At 44.5% G+C, this 23,891-nt stretch overlaps 1 protein-coding gene across 6 annotated transcripts; it reads right to left on the bottom strand.

Annotated features, from left to right (window-relative positions):
- Positions 1 to 5,092: 5,092 nt before the first annotated feature.
- zbtb18 (zinc finger and BTB domain containing 18) lies at positions 5,093 to 13,443 on the bottom strand. Of its 6 annotated transcripts, none has more exons than XM_069144407.1 (2): positions 13,338 to 13,443; positions 5,093 to 7,969 (listed from the first exon to the last, which is right to left on the bottom strand). In XM_069144407.1, exon 2 carries the CDS (start codon positions 7,950 to 7,952, stop codon positions 6,276 to 6,278), a length of 1,677 nt encoding a protein of 558 aa, XP_069000508.1. In that variant the 5' UTR covers positions 7,953 to 7,969; positions 13,338 to 13,443; the 3' UTR covers positions 5,093 to 6,275. The 6 variants fall into 6 exon arrangements, with proteins under 6 accessions (XP_069000508.1, XP_069000507.1, XP_069000506.1 ...); XM_069144406.1 differs by lacking the exon at positions 13,338 to 13,443 and adding an exon at positions 10,999 to 11,174; XM_069144405.1 differs by lacking the exon at positions 13,338 to 13,443 and adding an exon at positions 9,430 to 9,674.
- Between the last annotated feature and the right edge of the window lie 10,448 nt (positions 13,444 to 23,891).

The following is a 23,891-nucleotide window of genomic DNA, read 5'->3' as shown; positions in this document are numbered from 1 at the left end:
GGGTGGCTGGGTGGATGGATGGCTTGCTGGGACAGTGTATCTCCCCCCCCTACCCCTCCTACCCCCTACACTCCCCACCCCCCCCCAAAAAAATATCCCTCCCCCTTTTGCCTCCCCCATTTCAGCTCTCCACCCCCCCCCCCCCCCCCCTCCCCTCCACCACCCCAGCCAGTGTAGTGTCACTGTATTGTCTGCTTGCAGGCGGGCCGCTTGTTGCTTGCCTTCTGTCCTACTGTGCTGAGTGCCTGACAAAGGAGCTCTTTTAAATATGTAGACAATCCTGGATCACTTGCACACTCTCTCTCACACACACACACACACACACACACACACACACACACACACACACACACACACACTCACACACACAATTTTTTCCCCCCCTGGTTTCCCCTCTCTCGCTCTCTCTCCGTCAGTTCTTCCGTGGCTGGACCTGGCCTGGGAATGTTTCCTTTTTTTTCACGGAGAATCAACAAGTCTCAGACATGAAAAGGATGCAGGAGGCTTTTCTCCCCGTCAGCACCCTGTAAGCTGTGAATGAATGCTTTGTGGCGTGGCTGTCTTGTCAAGGCTAAAAAAGCTGCAATCCTGTTTGTTATGGTGCTTTATTCTTACTGTACATTTAACCAGCTTCATTTTTTTTTTTTAATGCTGCAGGAAAATCCATTTGGTTGAAAAAAACACACAAAAAAACCCACGCACAAAAAAAACAGGTATTCTTAGTTGGAGTGTAAAAACAGAAGTCCTTGACTTTTTTTTTTTTTTTTTTTAAAGGCCTCATACAGAGTTACCCAAAGATGCATCAACATATGTGCCTGCTATTCTTTAAAAACCGAACTTCCAGATGGAAACATCTGCTTTGAGCTGTTTCTGGAAGCCGTGGCGACGTGGCGGAGTTTGTTCTCTCAGCCAGACCTGCAGATGTCAGTTCAGAAGACGAGCTGGAAACCAATTTAAAGATGTGACACAGCAGTCAAACATCAGGACGGTGTCCACATGTCCACACGGCTCTGCCCTCTTTATCTCCTTCTCCTCCTCCTCCTCCTCCTCATCCCCCCCCCCCCCCTCCTCCCCCCCACCCCGGTATACCAGAGCCATCCCTGGCAGCTTGGCAGAGTCGGGCTCCCTCACGCGAAGCAGCAGAGTGCAGGGGCCCGGGCCCCAGACAGGAGCCCAAGCTGGTCTCAGCCTCCCAACATGTTGAGCTGGCCCGCCTTGGGCACAGCCAAATGGTTCTGCAGCTGCCCCTTTGTCCCCCTTCCTTAAGTAAACAAAGGACAGAAACAAATTAATGACCTACATTCCACAGCAAACCTCGCACGGCCTCCTTGCGGAGAGAGAGAGAGAGAGAGAGAGAGGGAGAGAGAGAGAGATGGAGCAGTTGTCTTACAAGCAGATGTTCACTTACAACGCTGCAGATTGCAATTAATGATCAGCAAGCAGCGCACAACCAAACGAGAGGGTTAATGTGTTTTGGGCTTCTGAAGTGACGACTGAGAGCAGGTAGCGCAGAAACACTCTTCTTACACCGTTTGGACGTTTCATCCGAGACGCTCCAAAACTGTCCGGCATGTTCGGTGGTAGAATAAATGAATTTCAAATAGTTGCACACCTGCAATTTTTTTTTTTTTTTTTTTTTTTTTTTTACATAAACCTCATTCAGTGAAATAAATGCAAGATTACCGGTTTGAACTTTTTTTTGGAAATGTGTTTCGAAGCTGGGCTTTGAATCGGACACCGAACTTTAATCTTTTCAAAACTTCCCCGAGTTTCTTGAACCAATATTAGGATTCATTCATCAGACGGAGGAGAACAATGTCATAAAGATTAGGAGCGAGCTTATCGCGTGAGTGTTCGTCGGGGGCTTACCGAAGAGGACCATCTGTGGCCTAATGAACGCTGCTCCTTGGCCTCGGAGTGACGAGGGCTTTCAATGCATCTGTAAGAGCAGGTTTACTGAGCAGCAAGACATTAGCTAAAGCTGATTTCTTTACTGGAAACCTGTACTTGAGGATCTTTGGAAGGAGTGTGTGTGTGTGTGTGTGTGTGTGTGTGTGTGTGTGTGTGTGTGTGCGTGTGCGTGTGTGTGCGTGTCAGAGGATTGGATCTCAACAAGCTGCTGCACATTTTCTTCTCAAACGCAGCCTACGCTTCAGCTAGTGCTTCAGATATATCGGGACACACACACACACACACACACACACACACACACACACACACACACACACACACACGCACACACACACGCACACAAAACGACGTAATTTCCACCCACATGACAAGTCACAGAAGAGCCGGATGCCAAGACCTCCCGCACCGGCCCTTCCGCAACCTGTAACTCCCAAGTCTCTCTCTCCCCCCCCCCCCCCCCCCCCCCCCCCCCCCCCACATCCTCCCCCCCACCGACGGACGCGCGCTTCAACTCACGAGCATTCGGCCCGTTTTTTCTTTTTTTTACGACACTGATGAAATCGTGATTTTTGAGTGAAATTTACACAAGAACAAAAACTTCACACGCGGGTTGAATTTCAAGATTCTTATAATTTATTGCAGTTTGCACACAATTTAAAAATGTCAACAACAGCACACCAAAAAATTACAAAACTAAACACAATTAGAATTTACTCCCCTTGAGAAAGAAAAAAAAAAAAAAAAAAAAAAAAAAAAAATCAACCCAACTATGATTGTCAAAGCTAAAATGACTAAATCCGAAAAAGGAACATAAAAGAAAAAGCAAAGGAATTGTAATCTCAAGAGGGAGCAAATATATCTCAATCAAAATCTGCTTGTTTTTTTGTTTTTTTTCCCAGACAGTGATTGTCCTTTTTCAAAACAGACTCAAGTCATTTCATGGCTCCCCCCCCCCCCTCCCCTCCCTTCATCTGCATTTCCATAAACTGTCTATGACATTTGATTTTTTTTTTCTTCTTTTTTCTTTATTTAAAAAAAAAAAAAAAAAAAAAAAAAAAAAAAATCCTCCTCCCCCCCCCTTTGTTTTCAAGTAAGCACGGCAAAAGATGGAGATGTCTCGTCGGGGTGGTTACTTCACAGCGTCTTGAGCGTTTGACGTCGCTCCCCGCGACTCCACCCCACACTCACACTTTTTTTTATTTATTTATTTATTTATTTTTTTAGAAAAATAAAATAAAAAAACAAAACAAACAGCCCGGACTACAGCAGTTTAAGGCGGTCAAGTACAACCAGAGGGACAGAACGGGAACAAAAAAAAACAACAACAAAAAAAAAACAACAACAAAAAAAAAAACCAGCAGTAACGATGAAAACAACAGCAGGATGGAGGGAGCCCATATGCAGAGACGCTGCCAGTGAAAGAAATAACATTTCGAGACACAAATGAGACGATGTGGTGCAAACTGCCCGCAATGTCACCCACACTGTTGCGTTGGCAAAGCCTGTATGTGCCACCAGATGACAGGGTGGCACATACAAGCGCACCCCACCCACCACATGCACATCAGTGGAAGGGGAAGGGGGTGGGAGGGGAGGGGAGGGCGCGCACGCACACATCTGAGCGAGGGGGGGGGAAATGTGGCGCGTCGGTATCTTCTGGCGAAGGTTTTTGGATTGTTTAAACGCTCGACCATTATTTTAAACTTTTCAAACAATATCTGAGATACGGAGGTTAGAAATTTAAAAAAAAAAAAATAGGAATAAAAGAATTATTAAACTGGTGTAGCCCCAACCCAAACACAACATTCACATACGAGTTTTCCAATCACATGATCAAAATATAATAAGACAATAATTTTTCTGATAAATTCAATAAATTCCATGAATTTACACGTGATTTTCAACAACCATTTCTCAATGCTCTACAGTATCAAATACTTCCGTAGCGTCAGAAATGTTTTTGAGTTTTTTGTGAGTTTTTTTTTTTTTTTTAATAAAGGCATCTTTTCAGCAAAAAAAAAAAAAAAAAAAAAAAAAAAAAAAATTTGATTTCATGTCTTTTTTTAGCTTAAAAAGGTGCATTCAGGCATGCCAACCCTCTCCCATCGATCTGAGTCAGGACCACTTTTAAATAGGAAAACACACACGCACGCGCACGCACGCACGCGCACACACACACACACACACACACACACACACACACACACACAAACACGTCTTCTGACATTCACTGCATCGGACGTGAAAAGCGCCGCGCTGAGCCCGGGCGAGTTTATCGGCCTCCCTCAGCTGAGCACAGCTCGGCTCGACATGAAGCAACGGCGTGACAAAGACATCTGACCCTTTCAAACTTTCAGCAGGAGAAGCTCAGGTTCGGCCTCGCTCCGCCGTGTCCTTCACACTTCAGCCGAGCCACAAAACTGCACTCGGCAAGACCTGAAGAGCCCCAAATCAGGCAGAAATATTTTAAGAAACGGCTCCACCTGCGGGTTTTTTTTTTTTTTTCTTGTTTTTTTTTGGGAGCCGGAGAGGACAGGGGGGGGGGGGGGGGGGGGGTGGGGGGGAGAGAGAGGAAGGAAGGAAGGGAAAGAAACGGTTGTAGCGGTGGAGGACATGTAACGCCTGAGGAAGAAGAGGAGGAGGAGGAGGAGGAGGAGGAGGAAGAGCAGGAAGTGCTGGGTGTGGACGTAGATCTTCAGTAGGTTTAAACTGACTGGTGCTAACCGAGTCACGCGCTCGTAAACACGCGCAAACACACGCAAACACACGCAGCAGAGAGATCAGTGCATATAGACACAGGCTTAAAATGCTTCATCGTATCGCTTCAACATCCGACGGAAACACATTCGGTAACATTCTTCTTCTAGGAGCCCGGCGACAGACCTACGACGAGTAGAAAAAAAAAAAAAAAAAAAAAAATCCAACGTTTCACTGTCAAAAAGTGTTACTGTTCAAACATCCCTCCCCCCCCCTCCCTCCCCCCCCCTCTCCCCCCTGATGCAGAAACCACAACTTAAAGGTTTAAGACAAAATCAAATTTTCATGCATTTTTTTTTTTTTTTTTTTTCCACAGTCGTGAGAATTATATTCAGTTTTTCAACAGACCGCACCCCGGAGTAGTATTCACAAAGAAAAGAAAAAGGAAAAGCCTGTTGTCAAATATTTGATCAATTACAATGTGTACAGTAATACAGCAAATTCACATTTTTATTTTTAAAATATACAGGTTTGGACGTCATGCAACAACAGCAGGTCCCATTACAAAAAAGTAGCAAAATAATAATAATAATAATAATAATAATAATAATAATAATAATAATCATTAAGTTAAAAAAATGTAAAGGATTAAAGTTTTAAAACTATAGCAGAACAATATACAACAACCTTAAATTAAATACCTTTTCAACAAGAGATGTTTTAAAGACTGCCAGCTAGATTTAAGAAAAAAATTCTATCGATAACAATAATAATAATTATTATTATTATTTGTAAAGGTCTTTTCATTTTTAGAAAATACTTCAAATTGATTGGAAGTTGAAAAAAGGAGGCTGTGCATTGCATGAGTGCAATCAGTTAGTCTGTCAGTCAGTCAGCTTTCCCCTGAACACACAACACCAAAGAGCTTAACGAGAGAAGCCGGGGAGCGCTTTCGCCAACGACACCTCCATGCCAGTCGAAAATAAAAAAAAAAAAAAAACGAATACACACAAAAACACACTCATACACACTCGCGCACGGTCGGTGAAATTTTTGCCAGAGTAGTGCAGTATCGCGCGCGCTTCTTCCGACCGCGCGGTGCGGCGGCGTCGACTCGTGGTGATCACAGTACCCGTTTAGTGTATTGTAATGCTTTTTTTTTCTTTTCTTTTCTTTCTTTTTTTTCACTTCAGTGTGTTCGACCTGAACTCCTGCGGTGGCGTCAGCCGTCCGTGGAACCGGGACCGATACGCTGGCCAGCGTCGGGAGTGTTGTGTCTGGGATGAAACACGAGCGGAGTGAAAATTGTTCGAGAAGGCGAGACTTTTCTCGCCGGGACGCCGTCAGAAACCGCCGACGGAAGAGAACGTAACGCCAAATAAAAAAAAAATACAAAATAAAAGAGTTTTAGAATAAAACAAAATTACCCCGAATAGCAACAACAACAACAACAACAACAACAACAACAAAAAAAAAAACTCAGTAGTAACATTTTCATGTGCTATTAAAGTGCAATTGAATGAGATGTTGCGACAAACAAGAACAAGACTCACTTAAACCCCCGAATATCAAACTGTGCCGCCTCCCTTTCACCTCCCCCGGTGCCTCTCCGCCCTTCTTTCACTCTCCCGTCTCTCTGCCCCTTAATCAATCCCAGCAGTCTGGTTCTACTTCCACAGTTCCTGGGAGCTGTCCTCGATCGCCCAATCCCTGACATTGGGCAGCGCCAGCGGTTCGCTCTTCACTGACAGCGAGTTGACCAGTTCGCAATGGAACTTGCGGATGTGTCGGTAGAGGTCCCCTGATTGCGTGAAGCGCCGCTCGCACCACTTGCAAGCGTGCGGCTTCTCGCGCGTGTGCACCACCGCGTGGCGGCTGAGGTTGTGCGAGTACTGGAAGCTCTTGCCGCAGGTGGTGCAGGTGTAGGGCTTTTCGCCGGAGTGTGTCCGCTCGTGGCGCTTCAGCGTGTACATGCAGGAGAAGGTCTTGCTGCAGATGGTGCACGTGGGCACGTTGACGTCTCCGGCGGGCTTGGAGCGGATGCCCTCGAGGTGAAGCTGGAGGATGTGAGGCGAGGGGAAAACCTTGTTACACAGCGGGCACATGAAGATCTGGGTGTGTTGGGCCGACAGCATGTTGGAGACGTAGGGCAGCAGCGACGAGTCCATGCTGGCCACCTCGGCCTGGGCGCGCTCGCTTTCGCCCCCCAGTATGTCCTCGTCGTCCGCTGAGGTCGGAGGCTTCTCGTCCCGCTCCAGCTCCGAGGCCAGGGAGGCCTCTCGCAGAGCGGACAGGTGCGCTTCCAGGCCGAGCCGCCGCTGGGCCGACAGAGGCCCTCCGACCCCGTGGTGGGTCAGGCCCCCGTTGGTGTTGGGAACCGTGGCCTTGGTGAGGCCGCTGTGCTCCATGTCATAGTCCCCACCTCCCAGTTCCTCTTCCTCGTCTGAAGCCACGCCCCTCTCCACCTTCACCCTCACAGCCAATGGGCTTTGGAGGCTATCTGGCGTGGCCGCTCCACTGAAATAGGACTGGTGGTGGTTGCTGTGGTTGCTGCCGGCGATCGGCTTGACTGACAGGTCCAGGACGCAGTCGGCCGCATCATTCGACACCCTCCTGCCCCTGTGCCCTCCGCGGGAGCTGACGGAGCGGTGGGACCTCTGGGAGAGAGATCCGGTGGAGCTGGTGGGGCTGCCAGCCGGGGAGAGCAGCTTCCCTCCCTCCCCGAGGCCTTCCCCACTTTGGGTCTCCGCCTCGCCGCGTCCTGGGCTGGTTGTAGCTATGGCCGGTGTCCCTGATCTGTCTGCAGACGGCAGCCTCAGCCACAGTTGTCCTCCCTCGGCCTTCCCCTCCTCCTCTTCATCACTGTGCAGCAGGTCGGCAGTAGCGGGTCGGTCTGTGGAACCATCTGATAGACTGTCGACCTTGTCGGAGCAGCTGGACCCACCGTCCTCCTCTCTGCGCGTGCTGTCTGCCTCGGCCGTGGCCTTCTGCTTCAAGCGTTTCTTACACACCTTGACAATATCGTACATGTGCAAGTAGCTGGCCGCTGCCAGCACATCCTCCACGGGAAGGTCCTGGAACTGCAGCTTGCCCTCGTACATGAACTCCAGGAGCAGGGAAAAGGCCGGCGCTGTGACAATGTCGTTGTTGAGGTGCACCACGTCTCGCTTGTCCAGCTGGTCCTTGTAGAAAAGGTGAAAGTACATGCTGCAGGAGGCCAACACAGCACGGTGGGCGCGGAACTGAGCATCACCCACCAACACCGTGGAGTCACACAGGAAGCCCTGGTGCCGCTGCTCGCTCAGACACTGGAGTAAATGTCTACTGTGGTCTGGGAACTCCATCCTGCCGTCCTCATAACCTGCGGCCACACAGACACAGAGACAAGAGTCAATGTTAGGGACATCTGATGAAGGTCTCAGCGTTCACGAAGTCTGACGTTACGTCTACAGTCGGGTTTTCAAAGGAGGTTAACGAGGTTTTTTTTTTAAGCACTTTGTGAAAAATGCTTAAATGAGAGTAAATACACAAGGGAAAAAAAAAAAGGAGATAAAATGCAGACATCAAGCAAAACTAAACAAAAGACGATATTGAATGACAGACAGCAAATACGGAGAAAAAAAAGCGGATAAAAGTCAAGGTAAAATTCAAGCTGAGCGTTGAGATCGTAACAGTTGTTTTTTTTTATCGTTACTTTGCCGTTTCTGTTAACAGCACGATTTCTGCAAACAAAATTATCTTATATAAGGCCAATTAAAAAAAAACAACAACCCTGAGAAACACAGGAGAGAGGAGACAAACACACATATGGTATGAGCCGCTGCAAACAAACCAGAGAGGGAAAAAGACGAGCAGACGAAAGACACATACGAGGCAGGTCAGTAAAAACAGAGAAAGCGACGTAAAATAAAACACACAAGAAGCTACCTGCAAAAAGACAAAAAAAAAAAAAAAAACGCAACTAAACGTGCAACACGAGTACCGAATATATTCAAAATTTGTTTATATTTCGACCTATACAAAACCATTTTTTTTTTTTTATAGTCGCAACATCAATAGAAATATTTCTAGTAAAGTCAAAGATGCATTCCTTCAAACAATATCAAATGTTCACTTTAATTCTATAATTATTTCATTTATCTAAACTAGATTAAAAAAAAAAAAAAGGAAAATAGACGATCATTTCCATTTAAAAAGATATCATTTCAGGATAGTCACTACTTCAGTTTTTACCAGGAGGAAGACTTAATCTCAGCGACAGATTCTTCTACTCTGTCTCTCCGTTCTCTCGCTCTGTATCTCTCTAACTCCTCTGCCTGCACTCCTGGATTGTCGCTGCTCCTACGCTGGTTATTTTTATTAACCCACTTTGGCCTGGCCTGGCACAGCCCTTTTAGGTAACCGGCTTTCAGCTGCACACACTGTCCTCACGTACAACACACACACACACACACACACACACACACACACACACACACACACACACACATACATACATACACATAGTACCAGCCTACCTACCAACCACCTCCACAGGCTAAGTCGAGCAGGAAAACTGGCCAATTGAAATAGCACTGTCAAAAACAAAACAGCTTGTCCCTTGTTTAACCTCTGAGCGCCGGCTTTAGGTGTAAGATTAGACGGGGCAAAAAAAACCACAAAGACAGTAAATTTGCAGCAGTTCTCTGCAGGTATCCCCGGAAAAGAGCCGGCAGAATTGATCTAGTTTGAAAAAAAACAAAACAAAACATTACGATTAATTCGGCCAAATCTTTGACGAAGAGGAGGCGAAGAGGAAAATAAATCTGTAAAAAGTCCCACCTGTTAACCAAGTCGATTTGTGCTGCCTGAGAAAATACATTGGTCCCCGCTCTGCGCTGTGTTAACCAAAGCAGTTAAATCACCTCATTTGAATGAAGCTAAACCAAGAATGTCAGTGTGCGTGCGTGTGTGTGTGTGTGTGTGAGACTGTGTGTGCGTCTGCGTGTTGTGTATGTGTGTGTGTGCTCGCCCTCCGGCTCGTTCAGACTGCTTTTAATGAGGGGACTTACAGGGACAAGGGTGTACCACCTCCCAACCCAACCCCCCCCCCTCACCAGCCCACCCCAACACCCCAACCCCACCCTCCTGTCCAGCCAAACCCCTCTGCTACCTCCTCCTTACGCTTACACACACACACACACACACACACACACACACACACACACACACACACACACACACACACACACACACACACACACCATCCGTCACTCACAAACTCCTTCCCATCTGAATCTTACAAGGAGAAAAAAATAAAAAATAAACCTGCACATCCGCCCCATAGTAGAAACTGCCCTGTTCCTCAACCCACCCCACCCACCACCACCCAGAAGAGAAGATTTACAATACAATCACTGTAAGTGCCCTGCTCGTCACAGCATCAATCCTAATCCTTAAAGATGGCTAAAAATAAAGACGGCGGTGGGGAGGGAGCCGTCGGCGGAGGCTCAGGAGGGCAGCAGCCCGTCACCCGGCCCACCCGGCTCACCCGGCCCGGCCAGCCGGCTCACGCAGGGGTCTGAGAGAAACACACACACAGAGGGGCAAGGGAGGGAGACGGGGCGAGGGAGAGGCTGGGACGGCCGTGGAGGGAGGCTTACCCACATCTGATCCAGCTGACGGGGGCCATATGGCAGCTGCTAGCCAGATAAAGAGATTAAGACTAGGAGGGAGTGCGATTACAGCTGTCTAGCCAATTCAGGCAGCTCAAATCTGCAACTTCTAAATTAGTCTCCTCTACTCCAGCCGACAGGAGGGGGAAAAAGTGGGCAGCGTAGACCGCACATGCTTTCAAGTAATTTTACAGCGCATTAGAATTAACGGAAAGAAAAGAAAAAAAAGATTAGATAACTGCGATTAAATAATTACACATTTTATTTTTTGCTATTTTTTTTTTTTTTCCTCTTTTGCAAACTAAAATTTCCTTATTTTCTTCCCTCAAATTGAACAAATCAGCATTACTTTTAACAACGTTTTGACTCGTAGTGTAATGAACGAGCGGAGATAAACGAGAGCTATTTTTTCACTTTGCTGCTAATTAACAAGTGTCCAAACAAAATGCCTGACAACACAAATAGGAAACAGGGGCAGCAGCAGAATGCAGCTCCCTGGACTACAACCTAAAAACACAGCAGAGTGTTCCCAGACTGCAATTACCCCTCAGACAAGGCAGCACCAACTACCTCTGCCGTTTACTAGAGAAGCATTCACCAGCAGTTTCACACAGTTCTCACACTGGTTTAACACACAGCAGATCTCCACAACAAAACAAAATAACTACTCCACAACCCCGGACTCTCTTGCTCTATTCACCCGCACACATACATACACGTACACACAAAACGATACCTGCAGCAGTATGCATCAACTTGATTAACTCCACTGTAGCAGAATAGCCGGGGCTCTCTGGCTGGGAATGGCTGTGTATCTCTCTCTCTCTTTCTCTCTCTCTTTCTCTCTCTCTTCCTCTGTCTTCCTCGCTCGCTCTCTCTCTGAATCAATGAGTGGGTAGGAGAGGAGAGAAGAAGAAGAAGAAGAAGAAGAAGAGGGAGGCAGGCAAAAAAAAAAAAAAAAAAAAAAAACGCTGTTCAAACTGCGAGGGACAGATGCAAAGTGGAGGAGATGTTGGAGGGGGAACGAGATACCACCTCCCTCCTCCTCTTCTTCCTCCTCCTCCTCCTCCTAACTGGCGCTGATCGGCAGCCACAAACACATACACAGCGTGCACACGCGCGCGCGCGCGCACACACACACACACACACAGCACACTAACTCTCCCAGGCTGCCGCTGAGACTCACAATAAAGGACTGGGGAGGGGTGGAGGCGGTGGAGGGATGGAGGAGGAGGAGGAGGTGGGGTGGATGGCAGCCTGTCAGCTGCTCTGACATCATCCTCAGATGGAGATGCTACCTCCAGCTGTGCTCTTTCTACAGCCATATGCTGCCTCCTCTACACTCCTGCCACCAGACTCCTCTTTCATTCTACCAACACCGCACAACTTTGTCTCTCTTTCTCCCCCTTTTTTTTTTTTTTCGCTCTCCCTGGGAAAAAAAAAAAAAAAAAAAAAGAAACACAGGTCTACAAACTGCAGTGCTGTTTTAGTTTTGTTTTAAATATAAGCGAGTTTACTCTCTAAATCATTAAACCACAAACCGCCCACTGCTACCAAAACTGTCAGGAAAAGGGAAAGTTCATTCAGAGTAAAAAAACTTTATTCTTCTTCCCGGCGTTGTGAATTATTATAAAAATTTTTTAAATGCACCTCTGTCTTTCTCTCCGTGTCCTTCCAGTAACCATAAACAAAGGCCAGCACAGCACATTTGCAACTGACAGACGCACGCAGCTGATATTGTTTTCCACTTCTTTACGGTTCAGCGCTGCTGCCTCGTCTTGTATTCATTCACTCATCCATCCATCCATCTTTCTATCCATCCATCCACCCCCCCCCCCCCCCCCCCCCACTGCCCAGGCCCTTCAGACAAAAAAATGAAATGAGGAAACAATGGGAATAAGTCATAAAGAAAGAACTCAGTGAGTGCAAGTCCCAAACAAAAGGTAGACAAGACTTTAATGAGCCGGGAGAAAAACTTATTACAACAGCTTTATTTCGCTTTCGTTTTGGGAAAAGTGTGCACGTTTGGTGCGTGTGAATGCACTCAGCTGTTCATATTTTAGTCCGGCACATTTAATAAAAGTTTTCACAGACGAATACATCTAATAAAGTTGTATTAAATGAATGCAGCGCGTCGGTGGCGCGATTACATATCAGTTTAAAGTCGCAGGTGCACATAAACGTCGAGATATATTATATGGATATTTGTTTGTTTTTTTAAATTCCTGTTAATGTGCACGCAAAATTAAAGACTCGGCAAATATTTATAACAAATATTTCTGAGTAAAAATCCGTAAAAAAAAAAGAAAAGGTGCCAAACCTCCAGCTCAATAACAACACAGATGTAAAGTGGGAAACTTGTAATTAACTTCACTGCTGGAGTTTTTTTTTGTTTTGTTTTTGTTTGCATCTTTAATTACAGTTTTCGAAAGTCTTTCATTTTAAATCATTTCGACTTTACTGCTGTGACAGTGCTATACCCAGAACCAGGACTCGGAGAAGTAAACACCGAGACCAATAGGTTTGTTGTAAATTAAGACAAATTACACGGTTTTAAGTTGATTTCTTTTTTTTTTTCTTTTCTTAAAAGCAGCCTACCGTGTTTAGACGCGCTGCCCCGGAGGAAGAAGGAGGAAAAAAAAAATAGCTATAAAAGTGTAAGGCTGTTAAAGACACTCGCCGAACAACACCAGAAGACTGCAATTAAATGTCTTATTATCAGAAGACACAACAAAAACACGAAAGACCGGGAGGAGGGGGGAGACACACACACACTGGACCCACGCAGCTAGCTATAGCCCGATCGCGGCTAACAAAAGTACGGCGGACGGGCTCCATTATGGAGCTATTTACAGTTGTCCGGAAGGCCCCGGTGCTATGACAACAGCTGCTAAAACAGCGCGCGGAGCTCCGGCTAACATAGCAACTATTCGTGCGTGGAGACAACACAGTCATGCTAAGAAAGGTTTAGCTACTTTTTTCCTCCGTAACCAACCCTCCCTCTCTCCCTCTCTCCCTCCCCGTCCCGAGCCTCCCTTTAATCGGACTCCCGGTGTATTAAGAGGCAGCACTTACAGTCAACAATGTCCAACGTCTTCCCCGCTTCCTCCGTCCAATCCCCCTCTTCTTCTTCTTTTTTTTTTTTTTTTTTTTTTCTTTTTGTTGTTGTTGTTTTTTTTCTTTTTTTGTGTGTGTGTGTGGTTTTTTTTGTTTGTTTTCCTCTTCGGAGTCAAAACTAGAATGACTTTGGACTAATTTCCATAACAGGCTTTTGCCGGAGCGAGCAGGCGGAGACGAAAGGAGGAGGGGACCGGGGGAGTCTTAAAGCACTCTGCGGCGGCCAGATGTTTCCGAGCTTGTTGCTGCTCAACTCGAGCTGAAGGGAGAGAGGAGGAAAAAAAAGAAAAAAAAAAAAAAAAAAAGAAAAAAAAGAAAAAGGAGGCGAGTTGACTGGCACGGCACGGAAGCCAATGGTGCCGGCGAGGAGGAAAGTGAAGGCAAATTGGAAGCGGCCCTCTCGCGGAGGAGAGGGAGGGATATGTCTTCTTCTCTCGTCGGCGGAGGTTGACACCGGGCAACGACAGCAGCGGCGGCGGCGGCGGCGGCAGCGGCGGCGGCGGCACCACACAGCGAGAAGGCAGGAAAGAAGAAGCTGGGCCAAGCCGACTGGTTCTGCGAAGTCGGTGAGGCGGACTGGCGCAGCGGAGAGCGAGAGAGAGTGGTGAGCGGGCGCGGTGCGCTCTGGGTACTGTAGTCAAGCCGGAGCCGGGAGGAGAGGGGGGAGGAGAGGGGGGAGGGAGGGAGGGGGGGGGAGGAGGCGGAGCTGACGTGAGCAGGTGCACCACCTTGACGAGAAAAAAAAAAAAAAAAAAAGAAGCCTTGTTGGTTTCCAGTGGTGCTGGATAATAGCCTACTTAACATGTAATTTCTTGAATAACAATAGCACATTGCCAGGGCTTAATCAGTGGCATAGAAAAGCTGCATCACTTCTAGAGTGGTGTTATGACTTTATAAAGATGCAATAAATGGTTTGTGATCACTATGAAGCAGTTGTAAACAAATCTAAAGTTTTTTTTCTTTTTTTCTTTTTTTTTCTTTTCTGCGCTAGTGGCAGCCTGCTGCAGCATCTCCCCCCTGAAAGCCCCCCTGCTGTAGTGAAGAAATTTCCCCTCGGGGATTAATAAAGTGTATAAAATCAAAAATCAAATCAAAAAAATCAAAAAATAAACAGCCATACCTTCTTAGGTGGAGACTGTTGTACGCTTTAAACACACAGTGAATGATAATACTGTTAAACACAGTTAAAACATACTTATAGGATAAGTTTAAATAGTTGGAAAATACCGTACATTAATAAACAGCTGCTCTGAGCTCCATTAAAGTCGGTTCAAAACCTTTTATTTAATGTTTATATAGTAATTACAGGGGTCTAAAGTAAACAACAGCATGTTGGTTTTCCTCTCAATGACTCCTAAACCTGTAGTCTTTTTTGACAAAGTGGGGGAAAGCACAGGTGCATTAATGATAGCTCAGTTCTTTTAAGTGTCCCAGTAAGTCATGATAATAAACTAAAGTGGTGAGGCAAAATGTCTGCTGTGAAAAAAGGTTATCGGTTTCTATAAGAAGCAAATCCTCAAAAACCTTTTCCGACAAAAAAAAGCCCACTTAATTTCATAAAACAGCAGGGAACTGTCGTTTTTAAAAACTGTTACTTACATTTTTGGTTCGCTCACTACTGAGAAATCCCTACAAGCAAACTAAACTAAACAAGCAGTTTGAAGAGTTACTGTAAACATGATCTCAAGTGATGCCCTTAGTTTTACATTGATAAACAACTGATGAATGAATTAACTGTAACAAGAATCTACAGATTCATCAATGATTAAAAATGTGTTTGATGCATCAGTTTGTCTGCAGTCACCATCTATACAGTTACATTATAAAACACACCAAACACTCAATCTAAACTTACAATCCAGTTACTTGATCAGATTGACCCGCAAGTTTACCTCCTCCTTTGAAAGCGTGCATCTGTATTTCAACTTTAGGCAAAGAGTTGACAAACTGGAGACTGTCTTGCTCTTTCACAGGAGCTACCTTTATTTTTTTTTTTAGAAAAGTGACTACACCTCTGTGCTCCAGGTAGCTGAGTTTGTAAACAAAACATGCTGTCGATCTTCACGCATGAAGCACTAATAGTAAAATATGACTGTGGGACTAGTCTGATTGTCTGAAGCTCTGTGAGTAGTAGAAACAAACCCTCAGTGACCACAGGATGTAGTGGAAATGTTTGTTTTCCATTTATTTATATTTCTCTTAAACGCTAATTTGCCACCATAAACAAATTGAGTCTTCAGGACAAAAACAAAAACAAACGAAAGGAGTAACAAGGAAGGTGATGTCATTCTTTTGAAAATGACTAATTTAGGCCAAGCAGTGGCTTTGCATACAAAATGGGGCGATCAGGCCTCCCAGTGTCTCTCTTGAGAGACACATGACTGGCACCGAGTGACCTATGACTTGCTGAATAACTCCGCGGTTTTTTGTGGCAAGACCTGTTTAACCTGTAAGTTGCAGTTTACAATAAACAGGCTGCTGCATGCATTCACATCAGCGTCACTCTGTTCCTCCTCTGGCAGATGAGTAAAAAAAAAAAAAAAAAAAAAAAATCAAGCAGCTCATTTTGTTTATCACTCCTCATCACGGGACCTCACAGCTTATCTACAGCCTTATGTGAGATTGTATTTTTCTCATACATCTGCCCGTGTTTGGTTTTTATTCCTATTTCGTGATGAATGCATTTTAGCAGTGTGAATCGCTGCAGAGATATTTGGCCTGTAAGTTTCCTGCACGACACCAAATCTAGGACACAGAGCACCGTCATTTGTTTAGGCCTCTTTCTCCCTGTCCAGAAAAAAGACACCCTCACTTGCTCCAGTCGGGGACTTAAAGGGAGCCCAGATACACAAAAAAACAACTAGTTAATTGTGTTGTAACGAGCTGAACTCGTATCCTAGACAGACAAAAGAAATGATTACATTTATAAAATACCACCAATCGGATGTTTCACTCGGCTTTAACAAGTTTTTAAAGTCCTCTCAGATGTGGGTCACTGGGACAAAAACCTTTATCAAATGTCTTTCTGTCACGAGAGCCTTGACATGAAAAAGTTTGGGCAGCCCTGGTTGCCCGAGCGAGTCCGCGGGCCTATTTGCATCTCCTAAACCTGTCCCACTAAACTAATTGGCGTTACTAATAGATGGCTGGATGAACTGCAGAGCTGTATGGTAATGAATTCACACGATCTGGTGTCATAGCTGAAGGACTTGTTAAAATGCAAATGAATGATGACCCTGTTATGTGTCTATCAATTTGGGGATCCATGTTACCAGCGCATTACAATGAGCCCCTTGTTCATGCTGGAAAATACAATTAGGCCCACGGGAAGGAACAGTTCAACAAGGGGCCTGTACAGAAAATTGGATTTGAGGGTGGACTTTGGGAACTATTAGCTAATTTGAGTGATAAATATACATAAAGCAGTCCAACCATTTTAGGGGTAATTGCAGATTTCAGTGAATGTCCTATTTAGAATTATTCCTTTCTGTGCAAAGATGTGAAGTGTTGGAGGACTCGCCTCTCTGTCAGATGGTGTCTTTTGTAGCTCCTGTATGTGAATACTGTAAAGAGAAAGATGCACTTCACATAACCTTGAATGCTCTGAAATCGGCTCTGTGTGTGTTTCTGAGTGTGAACGCCTCAAGAGATTTCTGTGCAATTTAAAAAAAAAATAAAAAAAAAAAACTTCTTTCACCTTTCCTGTGTTTGCCCCTCTGATCCACATATTGTTTTGCCACCGACAGATGCCAGAATACATGTGTGCGCACGGGAGCCAAAAAAAAAAAAGCTTATAAAGACTGAGAGTTTGAAATTATGTGCATCGTACGAACGTTTCATCCTCCCTACGGCTCAAAACTAAAGACAAAGCAGAAGGTAGGCTGGACAAAAAAAACAAAACATAAGAAGACTAATATGCAGAGCACAGCTTATATCTATGCATGTGTATGTCTACAGCAAAAGTTTTTGTTTATGTTTAGTTCTCTTTTTCGACTTAAAACTGAGAGGAAATTAAATGTACTCATCCACATATAGTCTCACATACAGTGAGGGAAGACCTTCCTCTAATCTTCAAACACTGTCACAACAGTACAAACAGTTGTTTCCCATAAATATGAATTCAACAGTACACGTTTAGGAAAATTAAATAGAGCCAAACTAATTTGAGCATGTGTGTCGTTTTAGAGTAAATACAGCAGTGTTTTGAGCGGATTTTCTACTCTCCACCTCTGGAGGTCGCTGTAGATCCCATGTTTTACACTCCAATTCTCTCTCTATTCAATTCAGCACAGTGAATCTTTGCTGGCATCATATTTCATTTAAAAGGAATATGAAAGGAAATAAAAGATATAGAGTTATGTACAAGGAATAAAACAAGAAGTAACAAGAAGTGAGCTCCTAAATAAAGTGAGAAATATTCAAAATTATATATATAAAAAAAAAAGCAGAATATTATCAGGATACCCTATATAAAATGAAATAATAATGTGTTCTTATTTCATCTTTTTCAGATTTTTACATAATTTATTTTACACTTCCTTGACTTATAGTTGTTGCAGTGCTCCCAGTGCTAATTGTTTCACTGTATTTGTGGCATCTTTTTCCCACTAAAGTGTTTGATGGCAGCATTCAGCTTTTTATTTCAGCCCCCTGAAGCAGACAGTCCTGAGTGGAGCTTTATTTTATTTTAATTTTTTGTCTGAAGCACAGAAAAAGCATTTTGTAAATCTGGCAGAAGAAGCGATTCAGTGAACACCTCTAGCCATACCTGAGATATTACGACTGTATGCTTCACAGGTTCTGGCTTTCGTTGCCAGCATTAATTACATTTTGCTTGTCAACGTCTTTTTATAGTCAAAGCTTTTCAACACAGACAGCTGTTTGAAAACAACTCTTCAGCACCACTAAAATGCAAAATACATGGTATCTCAAGGTATTTAGGTGAAAATACATTTAATGTATTGATGCCTTCTGTATCTTGATTTATTTTCTGTCACTAATATTTCTCTCTATGGACATAAAAATAATATGCCATCTGTTGCCATGCAGCTTGCTGTGAATCTGACCTTAACGTTATTGGTAAATTTGGGGATGAAGACATTTAATCTTATTTGCTCTCATTGTAAGTTTCTCTAAATGAATATGAGCAAAGTGCTTTAAGTGAAAATGTTAATTTGCTGAGATTTCCCGTCTGGTAAATTGTTCAGCTCAGTTTCAAAGCAGCAGGGGGCCAAAATAATTAAATAAACACATAAAAAGAAGCTCACGGTGAAAATAGAGTACGCAGCACCCAAGATCATTATCTCACTTCCTTTGACAATGTCTTGAGCGACTCTTACAGACTATAAATTAGTACACCAGTTTTGGTACGAGACGCTCCACCTGTATTTTCATTTCTTCTTGTAAAGACTCAGCTGGTGTGATGGACACTCAGACAACTTCCTGTCCATCTATCAATCCATCCAGGAGCCTCCCAAACCCACAACGGGCAGCGGTCCTCCACAGCTCGTCCCAAGGCTTCCCTCATCATGCCCATAATGGAGGCATGCAAGAGGGGAGACACTCTGGGAGACACTGGCTGGCTGTCAGAGGGAGAGGAAGGGAAGGGGGGTGCAGACAGATGTTTGAATCTCAGCCCTGGGGCAGATGAGATTAAGCCGTCCTCCAAGGCAAAGACTGAAACAGAGAGATAGGGAACGAAAGGAAAGCAATATCTATTAGTACAACTGGCTGCCCTCTTTCCTCTCTGCATCTCAAACAGCCTGATCCTCTCTTTTTTCTTGCAGAGGTGTGCAACATATCCAAACCCATTATAAGTTCCTGGATCAAGCTGCACCTGTAAAAAAAAGAAAAAGTAAGTTTGAGAAATTTGCCTAAGTGTAAAAAAAACACTTGATGAGGGTTAGGCACCATGAACTGTATATGAAAATGGATGTATCTTACAGGTCTGTAAGGTAAAGCCAATGAGGATATGCCTTGCAACATGTCCTGGGGCCACTAGGGGCTGGCTCCAAGAAGCCTTTGGCTCTATAGACTCCCATTCAGAAAGAGTCACTTCTCTCATTAACTATAAAGTCAATAAATTATTTCTGTAGTCGGGTTTCTGCTAAAGGTAGGCGGGCGATGCGTCCTTGTGTTCTTAGTCAGATTACCTCAGATCATCCAAATATGGTCATTTCAGGCTCCAAAAAAAAACATGATGGGACAAAATACCAAATTCAAAGCTTCAACAACGTGAGTTCACAGCGGACATCGACACAATAAACTGCCACTTGTTAGCGAAGAAGAATTCTAATGCAGACACTATTCTTTGATTACTCACAACCTGAATGTTCGTACTAATTTTGATGCAGTTCGAATCTACATGTGAATATGGTGTTTTGTTAATGTCAACTGTCTGCAGAAGTCATGATCTCATGAACACCACCTGTATAAATGCTTCATTCTTTCACATTTTTTGGGTCAGCTTACCTTCCCAGACCTGCACTGTTTCTGCAAAGCTCACCATATATCGATATATCATTACACCCCAACTACAGCAAACTTTGGGACGGGACTTTGGGTGATTTCTTTAACATTACACACCAAAACCACTTGGTCAGGGTTAGGAAAAGATTTTTTTGAAGAAATCCTTATTGTTGTCCCGAATACAAATCTTCTCTCCAATGCAAAAGTCCTGGGTTTGATCCTTATTGATTTAGCACTTCTGTACTTTGTCACATGACCTCTGTCACATCACGAGGCGAGGCAAAACGTAACACTAATACGATATCGTCTCGTGGACTGAAGTTTATCACATGCTTTGGCGATGACTGCCAGTTAAGGTTGTAATATGACAAAGCAACAAGCAGGCCGAGAAGTTCTAATCATTTCAGTTGTAGAAAAAAAAAAATAACAGCAGATACATTTCACATTCAAGATTTGTAGCATGACAAAATTACAACTCAGCAGTAATTTCTCTATTGGAAAATTAACATTTTAACAGACAATTAACAACAAGACGTATTCAGAGATTCAAGAAGAGGAAAATATTGGATGAAAATCAAATTGAAACACACTTTACACCATACTTTAACTACATAGTCAACACAAACTTTTTTGTCAGTGTCAAAATGTCCAAGAAACACTCGAGCAACTTTGTTTCAGCTGACAGTGGGAGGAAGTCCGTCCGTACAGTTTAATGGTTTGATCATCTGGCCCAGTGTGGCTGCTGTTGTAGGCGGTCTGGAATACAGCCATTTTGACTGAGTGTAAAATATTCATGAACTATCAATGGTAGCCCATCTGACTGGCTGGGGAACAGCTGCTGGGTCTCTGTGCCTCTAGAGGTGCAGCATCTGTCCATTTGAGGAAAGTGAATATGTGTGTTGGTGTGTGTGGATGCTGGCGTTTACATGTGTGTTTCTGTGTGCATGTGTGTGTGTTCATGTCTCAGGGGGACTAGACATCAGGAGAAACAACTGTGTATTTAACTTGCTTATCTCCAGATGGTGGGGGATCATTTTAGGGATGATCAAAAAGGAAGACTCAGTTTTATCAGGATCTGCACTTGTCAATCAAATATCACTCTCATACACACACACACACACACACACACACACACACACACACACACACACACACACACACACACACACACACGAGGCAAGCAGCCCTGGTGCAGCCGTCCCTGCTGTGTGTGTGAAGTGTTGAAGGGAGTGTGTCTTTTGTACATCTGAAGCCATTCTATACATATCTGTTTGTGTCTCAGCATCAGCACATCACAGCCTTGCAGTATGTGTGTGTGTGTGTATGTGTGTGTGTGTGTGTGTGTGTGTGTGTGTGTGTGTGTGTGTGCGCGCGCGCAAGATTCACACCCGTTCGTGTGAAGCTCACAGAGAGCTGTGCAGCTTTGGCTGTGGCTGTATGATGGACATCTGGAAGCTAAATTGGTTAATGGCGCCTCCAAGCCAACAGCCAGCCGGCCGTCCCCTCGCTGAGAGAGAGAGGCGTGTATGTGTGTGTGTGTGTGTGTGTGTGTGTGTGTGTGTGTGTGTGTGTGTGTGTGTGTGTGTGTGTGTAGTAGGGCGAGGGCTAGAGTGGTCGGGATTCTACATCTGGCCAGCTGTCCTGCCACAGACGAACACCCCTGCTGGACATTTGAAGGGTTTTACCTTCCAAATTCATTTTTTTTGTGTTGTCTTCAGAGTATACTCCAAACAAAATCAAATTTGTTTTGTTCGCACGGGGCAAACTGCCACGTTCGAGACCATAAGGAGGCCTGCCGTTTAGCTCTGATCACCACACCACTCTCCACTGACGCAAGCCGCTGAGTTAAACTGGTTTAAATGTGTCCGTAAATTCACTGTACTTGTATTTCACTTCTGCATTGATAACATTTTATCGTAAACATAAAACAGAATAAACAGAGGAAGAATATGATGTAACACTTCCCTGTAGGTTATATGAGCACTACAAAAGCGGTCAGTGGCTGACAGGGCTTTGTGGCCACTCTGGCTGAAGAGGAGTTCGTCGATGAAGTTTCGTTACAACATCCACAGTTAAAAAAATAAAAATATTAGAATTTGTTCTTAAGTCTTACTTTTGAGAATAGTTAGGTCATGGTTTGTCATCCTGCTTGAACACATGACAACAGTCACATGTCTAAAGGCCAGGTATGGAGATGGTCTGGCTCGCTGCAGCTGCATTGTGTCCAGGCAGAGCGCACATACAAACAATATGAGAGAGAGGGACAAACACTAACATGCACAGAGCTTTAAATAAACACAGACGTGGCAGATGCAGCCGAGTCCAGTCCAACAATGCAGCAGTGTGATCCTCCTCAAATCTTTACTATAAGATCTCGGCGCTCATGTTGAAATGAAATGAGCTACTGTGGCCTCTGTTCTGTTCTGTTTGTCTGTCTGTCTGTCTGTCTGTCTACCCGCCTGCCTGTCTGTCTCTCTACAGTCCAGATGTCAGAGGAACTAGCCAACAGCTGCGGCAGGAAATGAGCCCCCAGGCAGTGAAAAGGCTAATACACTTCCACACAGAGGAGAGAGACCAAAACAAAACATGGGCGAACACAAGCACATACGCACAAAGACGAACTCAGAAAAAGCCGGTGAATGACAGAAACTGTGCAGAGGTTGACACTTAAGGTTTACATGCCTCTTTCTTGAGGCCAAAGCAAAGTCTTTGCATGTGTGTTTGTTTGTACCTGTGCTCCTCACAGTATATGGATTCTCACTGGTATGTTAGTATGCCTGTGACAGTATTCATGTGTCTTTCTTTCCCCTCTGGTTTCATTCATTTTTTGCTTAAATTGTGTGTGTGTATGGGCGATTGTGTGCCAGCCTGCCAGCCTGCCTGCCACAGCGCCAGCCCCCCAGCCAGCGGGAACATTTGCCTTGTGGCTCCAATTCCCAGGAATGTCTAACCTGCGCCAGCTGTTGAGAACATGTTACCTGTGCCAACAATGCGCTGGCTCTGCCCACCACATCACCTACCATTCTGTCTCCATCTGGGTGGGAGATTGGATTTGTGTGTGTATTTGTTTGTCTGCAGCTTACTGTATCTTTAACTCTTCCCACATCTGTATTTGTATTTGCATCTGTCTGCATGAATGCACAGCCTCTTTCATGTGTAGCGTGCACGGTGCCAATATGTATATAAATGTATGGTGTGCATTGTATGTGTGTGTGTATACCAGCTCAAGTGTGTGTGTGTGTGTGTGTGTGTGTGTGTGTGTGTGTGTATGTCTCTCCATCTGTATGTGCTGGGGCTCTCTTGCCTGCATCTGGAGCAGCATTGAAGTGGCTTTCCAACAAGGCCAATGGCGGCCAGCCTGCCAAACAGCCCAGATGTTAGTTCTGTAAGCCTTAGGCTAAATGGAGGGAGCCACACTCTCATTATTCAGGACGAGTAAATTGCAACTGCTTTTTTTTTTTCAGCAGAAGAGAAAAAGAGAGATGACATGAAAGACTAAAAGAAGGGGAGTGAGAGAAAGAGGAATCAGATGAAAAGAGAAGTCATTTGATGTGATTCTTGCTATAAACCTGTTAATCTTGCTGACAGAACAATTAAAACATAAATAAATAATATGAAATGCCACTTTAATGGGATAACAGCCTCTGCAGGTTGAATTTCACACAATATAGGTTCAAACTAAAACCTGTGGCTCCCTGAAGGGAAGGAAATTCATCTTAGTTTTGGTCAACATATCTATTAGTTCTAACCAAGTTACTGACTGAGTTCTGAGTCATATATATAGTGATTATGCTTCTATATTTGTATGTAATGTGCTTTAATCCTCTGTGTGCCTCTGGATCTCCCTTTGTCCCACTCTCTTTGGTGAACCTGCCGTGGCGGCTCTGTGACTGACAGGCAGCAGGTGAGCCTGTTTCTGGCCACCTTAATAATTCAAATCCATTATTCATTCTGCTTTCAGCTCTGTTTTGGTCTCCACCACCTCCTCTTCAGCTGATAAATGTTCTACTCTGTTCAGCTGCTGTTTGGTGTTTTCTACAACCA

The sequence above is a fragment of the Embiotoca jacksoni genome, unplaced genomic scaffold (genome assembly GCF_022577435.1).
Source record: "Embiotoca jacksoni isolate LCO1_2020_lvr unplaced genomic scaffold, fEmbJac1.0.p SCAF_12, whole genome shotgun sequence".
Taxonomy (NCBI): domain Eukaryota; kingdom Metazoa; phylum Chordata; class Actinopteri; family Embiotocidae; genus Embiotoca; species Embiotoca jacksoni.
The sequence above is the reverse complement of the archived record's forward strand: the minus strand, read 5'-3'. Positions and strand labels throughout refer to the sequence as shown.

What these genes read in the sequence shown, in the direction of transcription:
- zbtb18 (XM_069144405.1), bottom strand. Translation starts at nt 9,469, where the DNA reads ATGTATTTTCTCAGGCAGCACAAATCGACTTGGTTAACAG. An exon ending in CAAATCGACTTGGTTAACAG is followed by an intron (nt 7,970 to 9,429) that starts GTGGGACTTTTT and finishes GTGTGGCCGCAG; the next exon opens with GTTATGAGGACGGCAGGATG.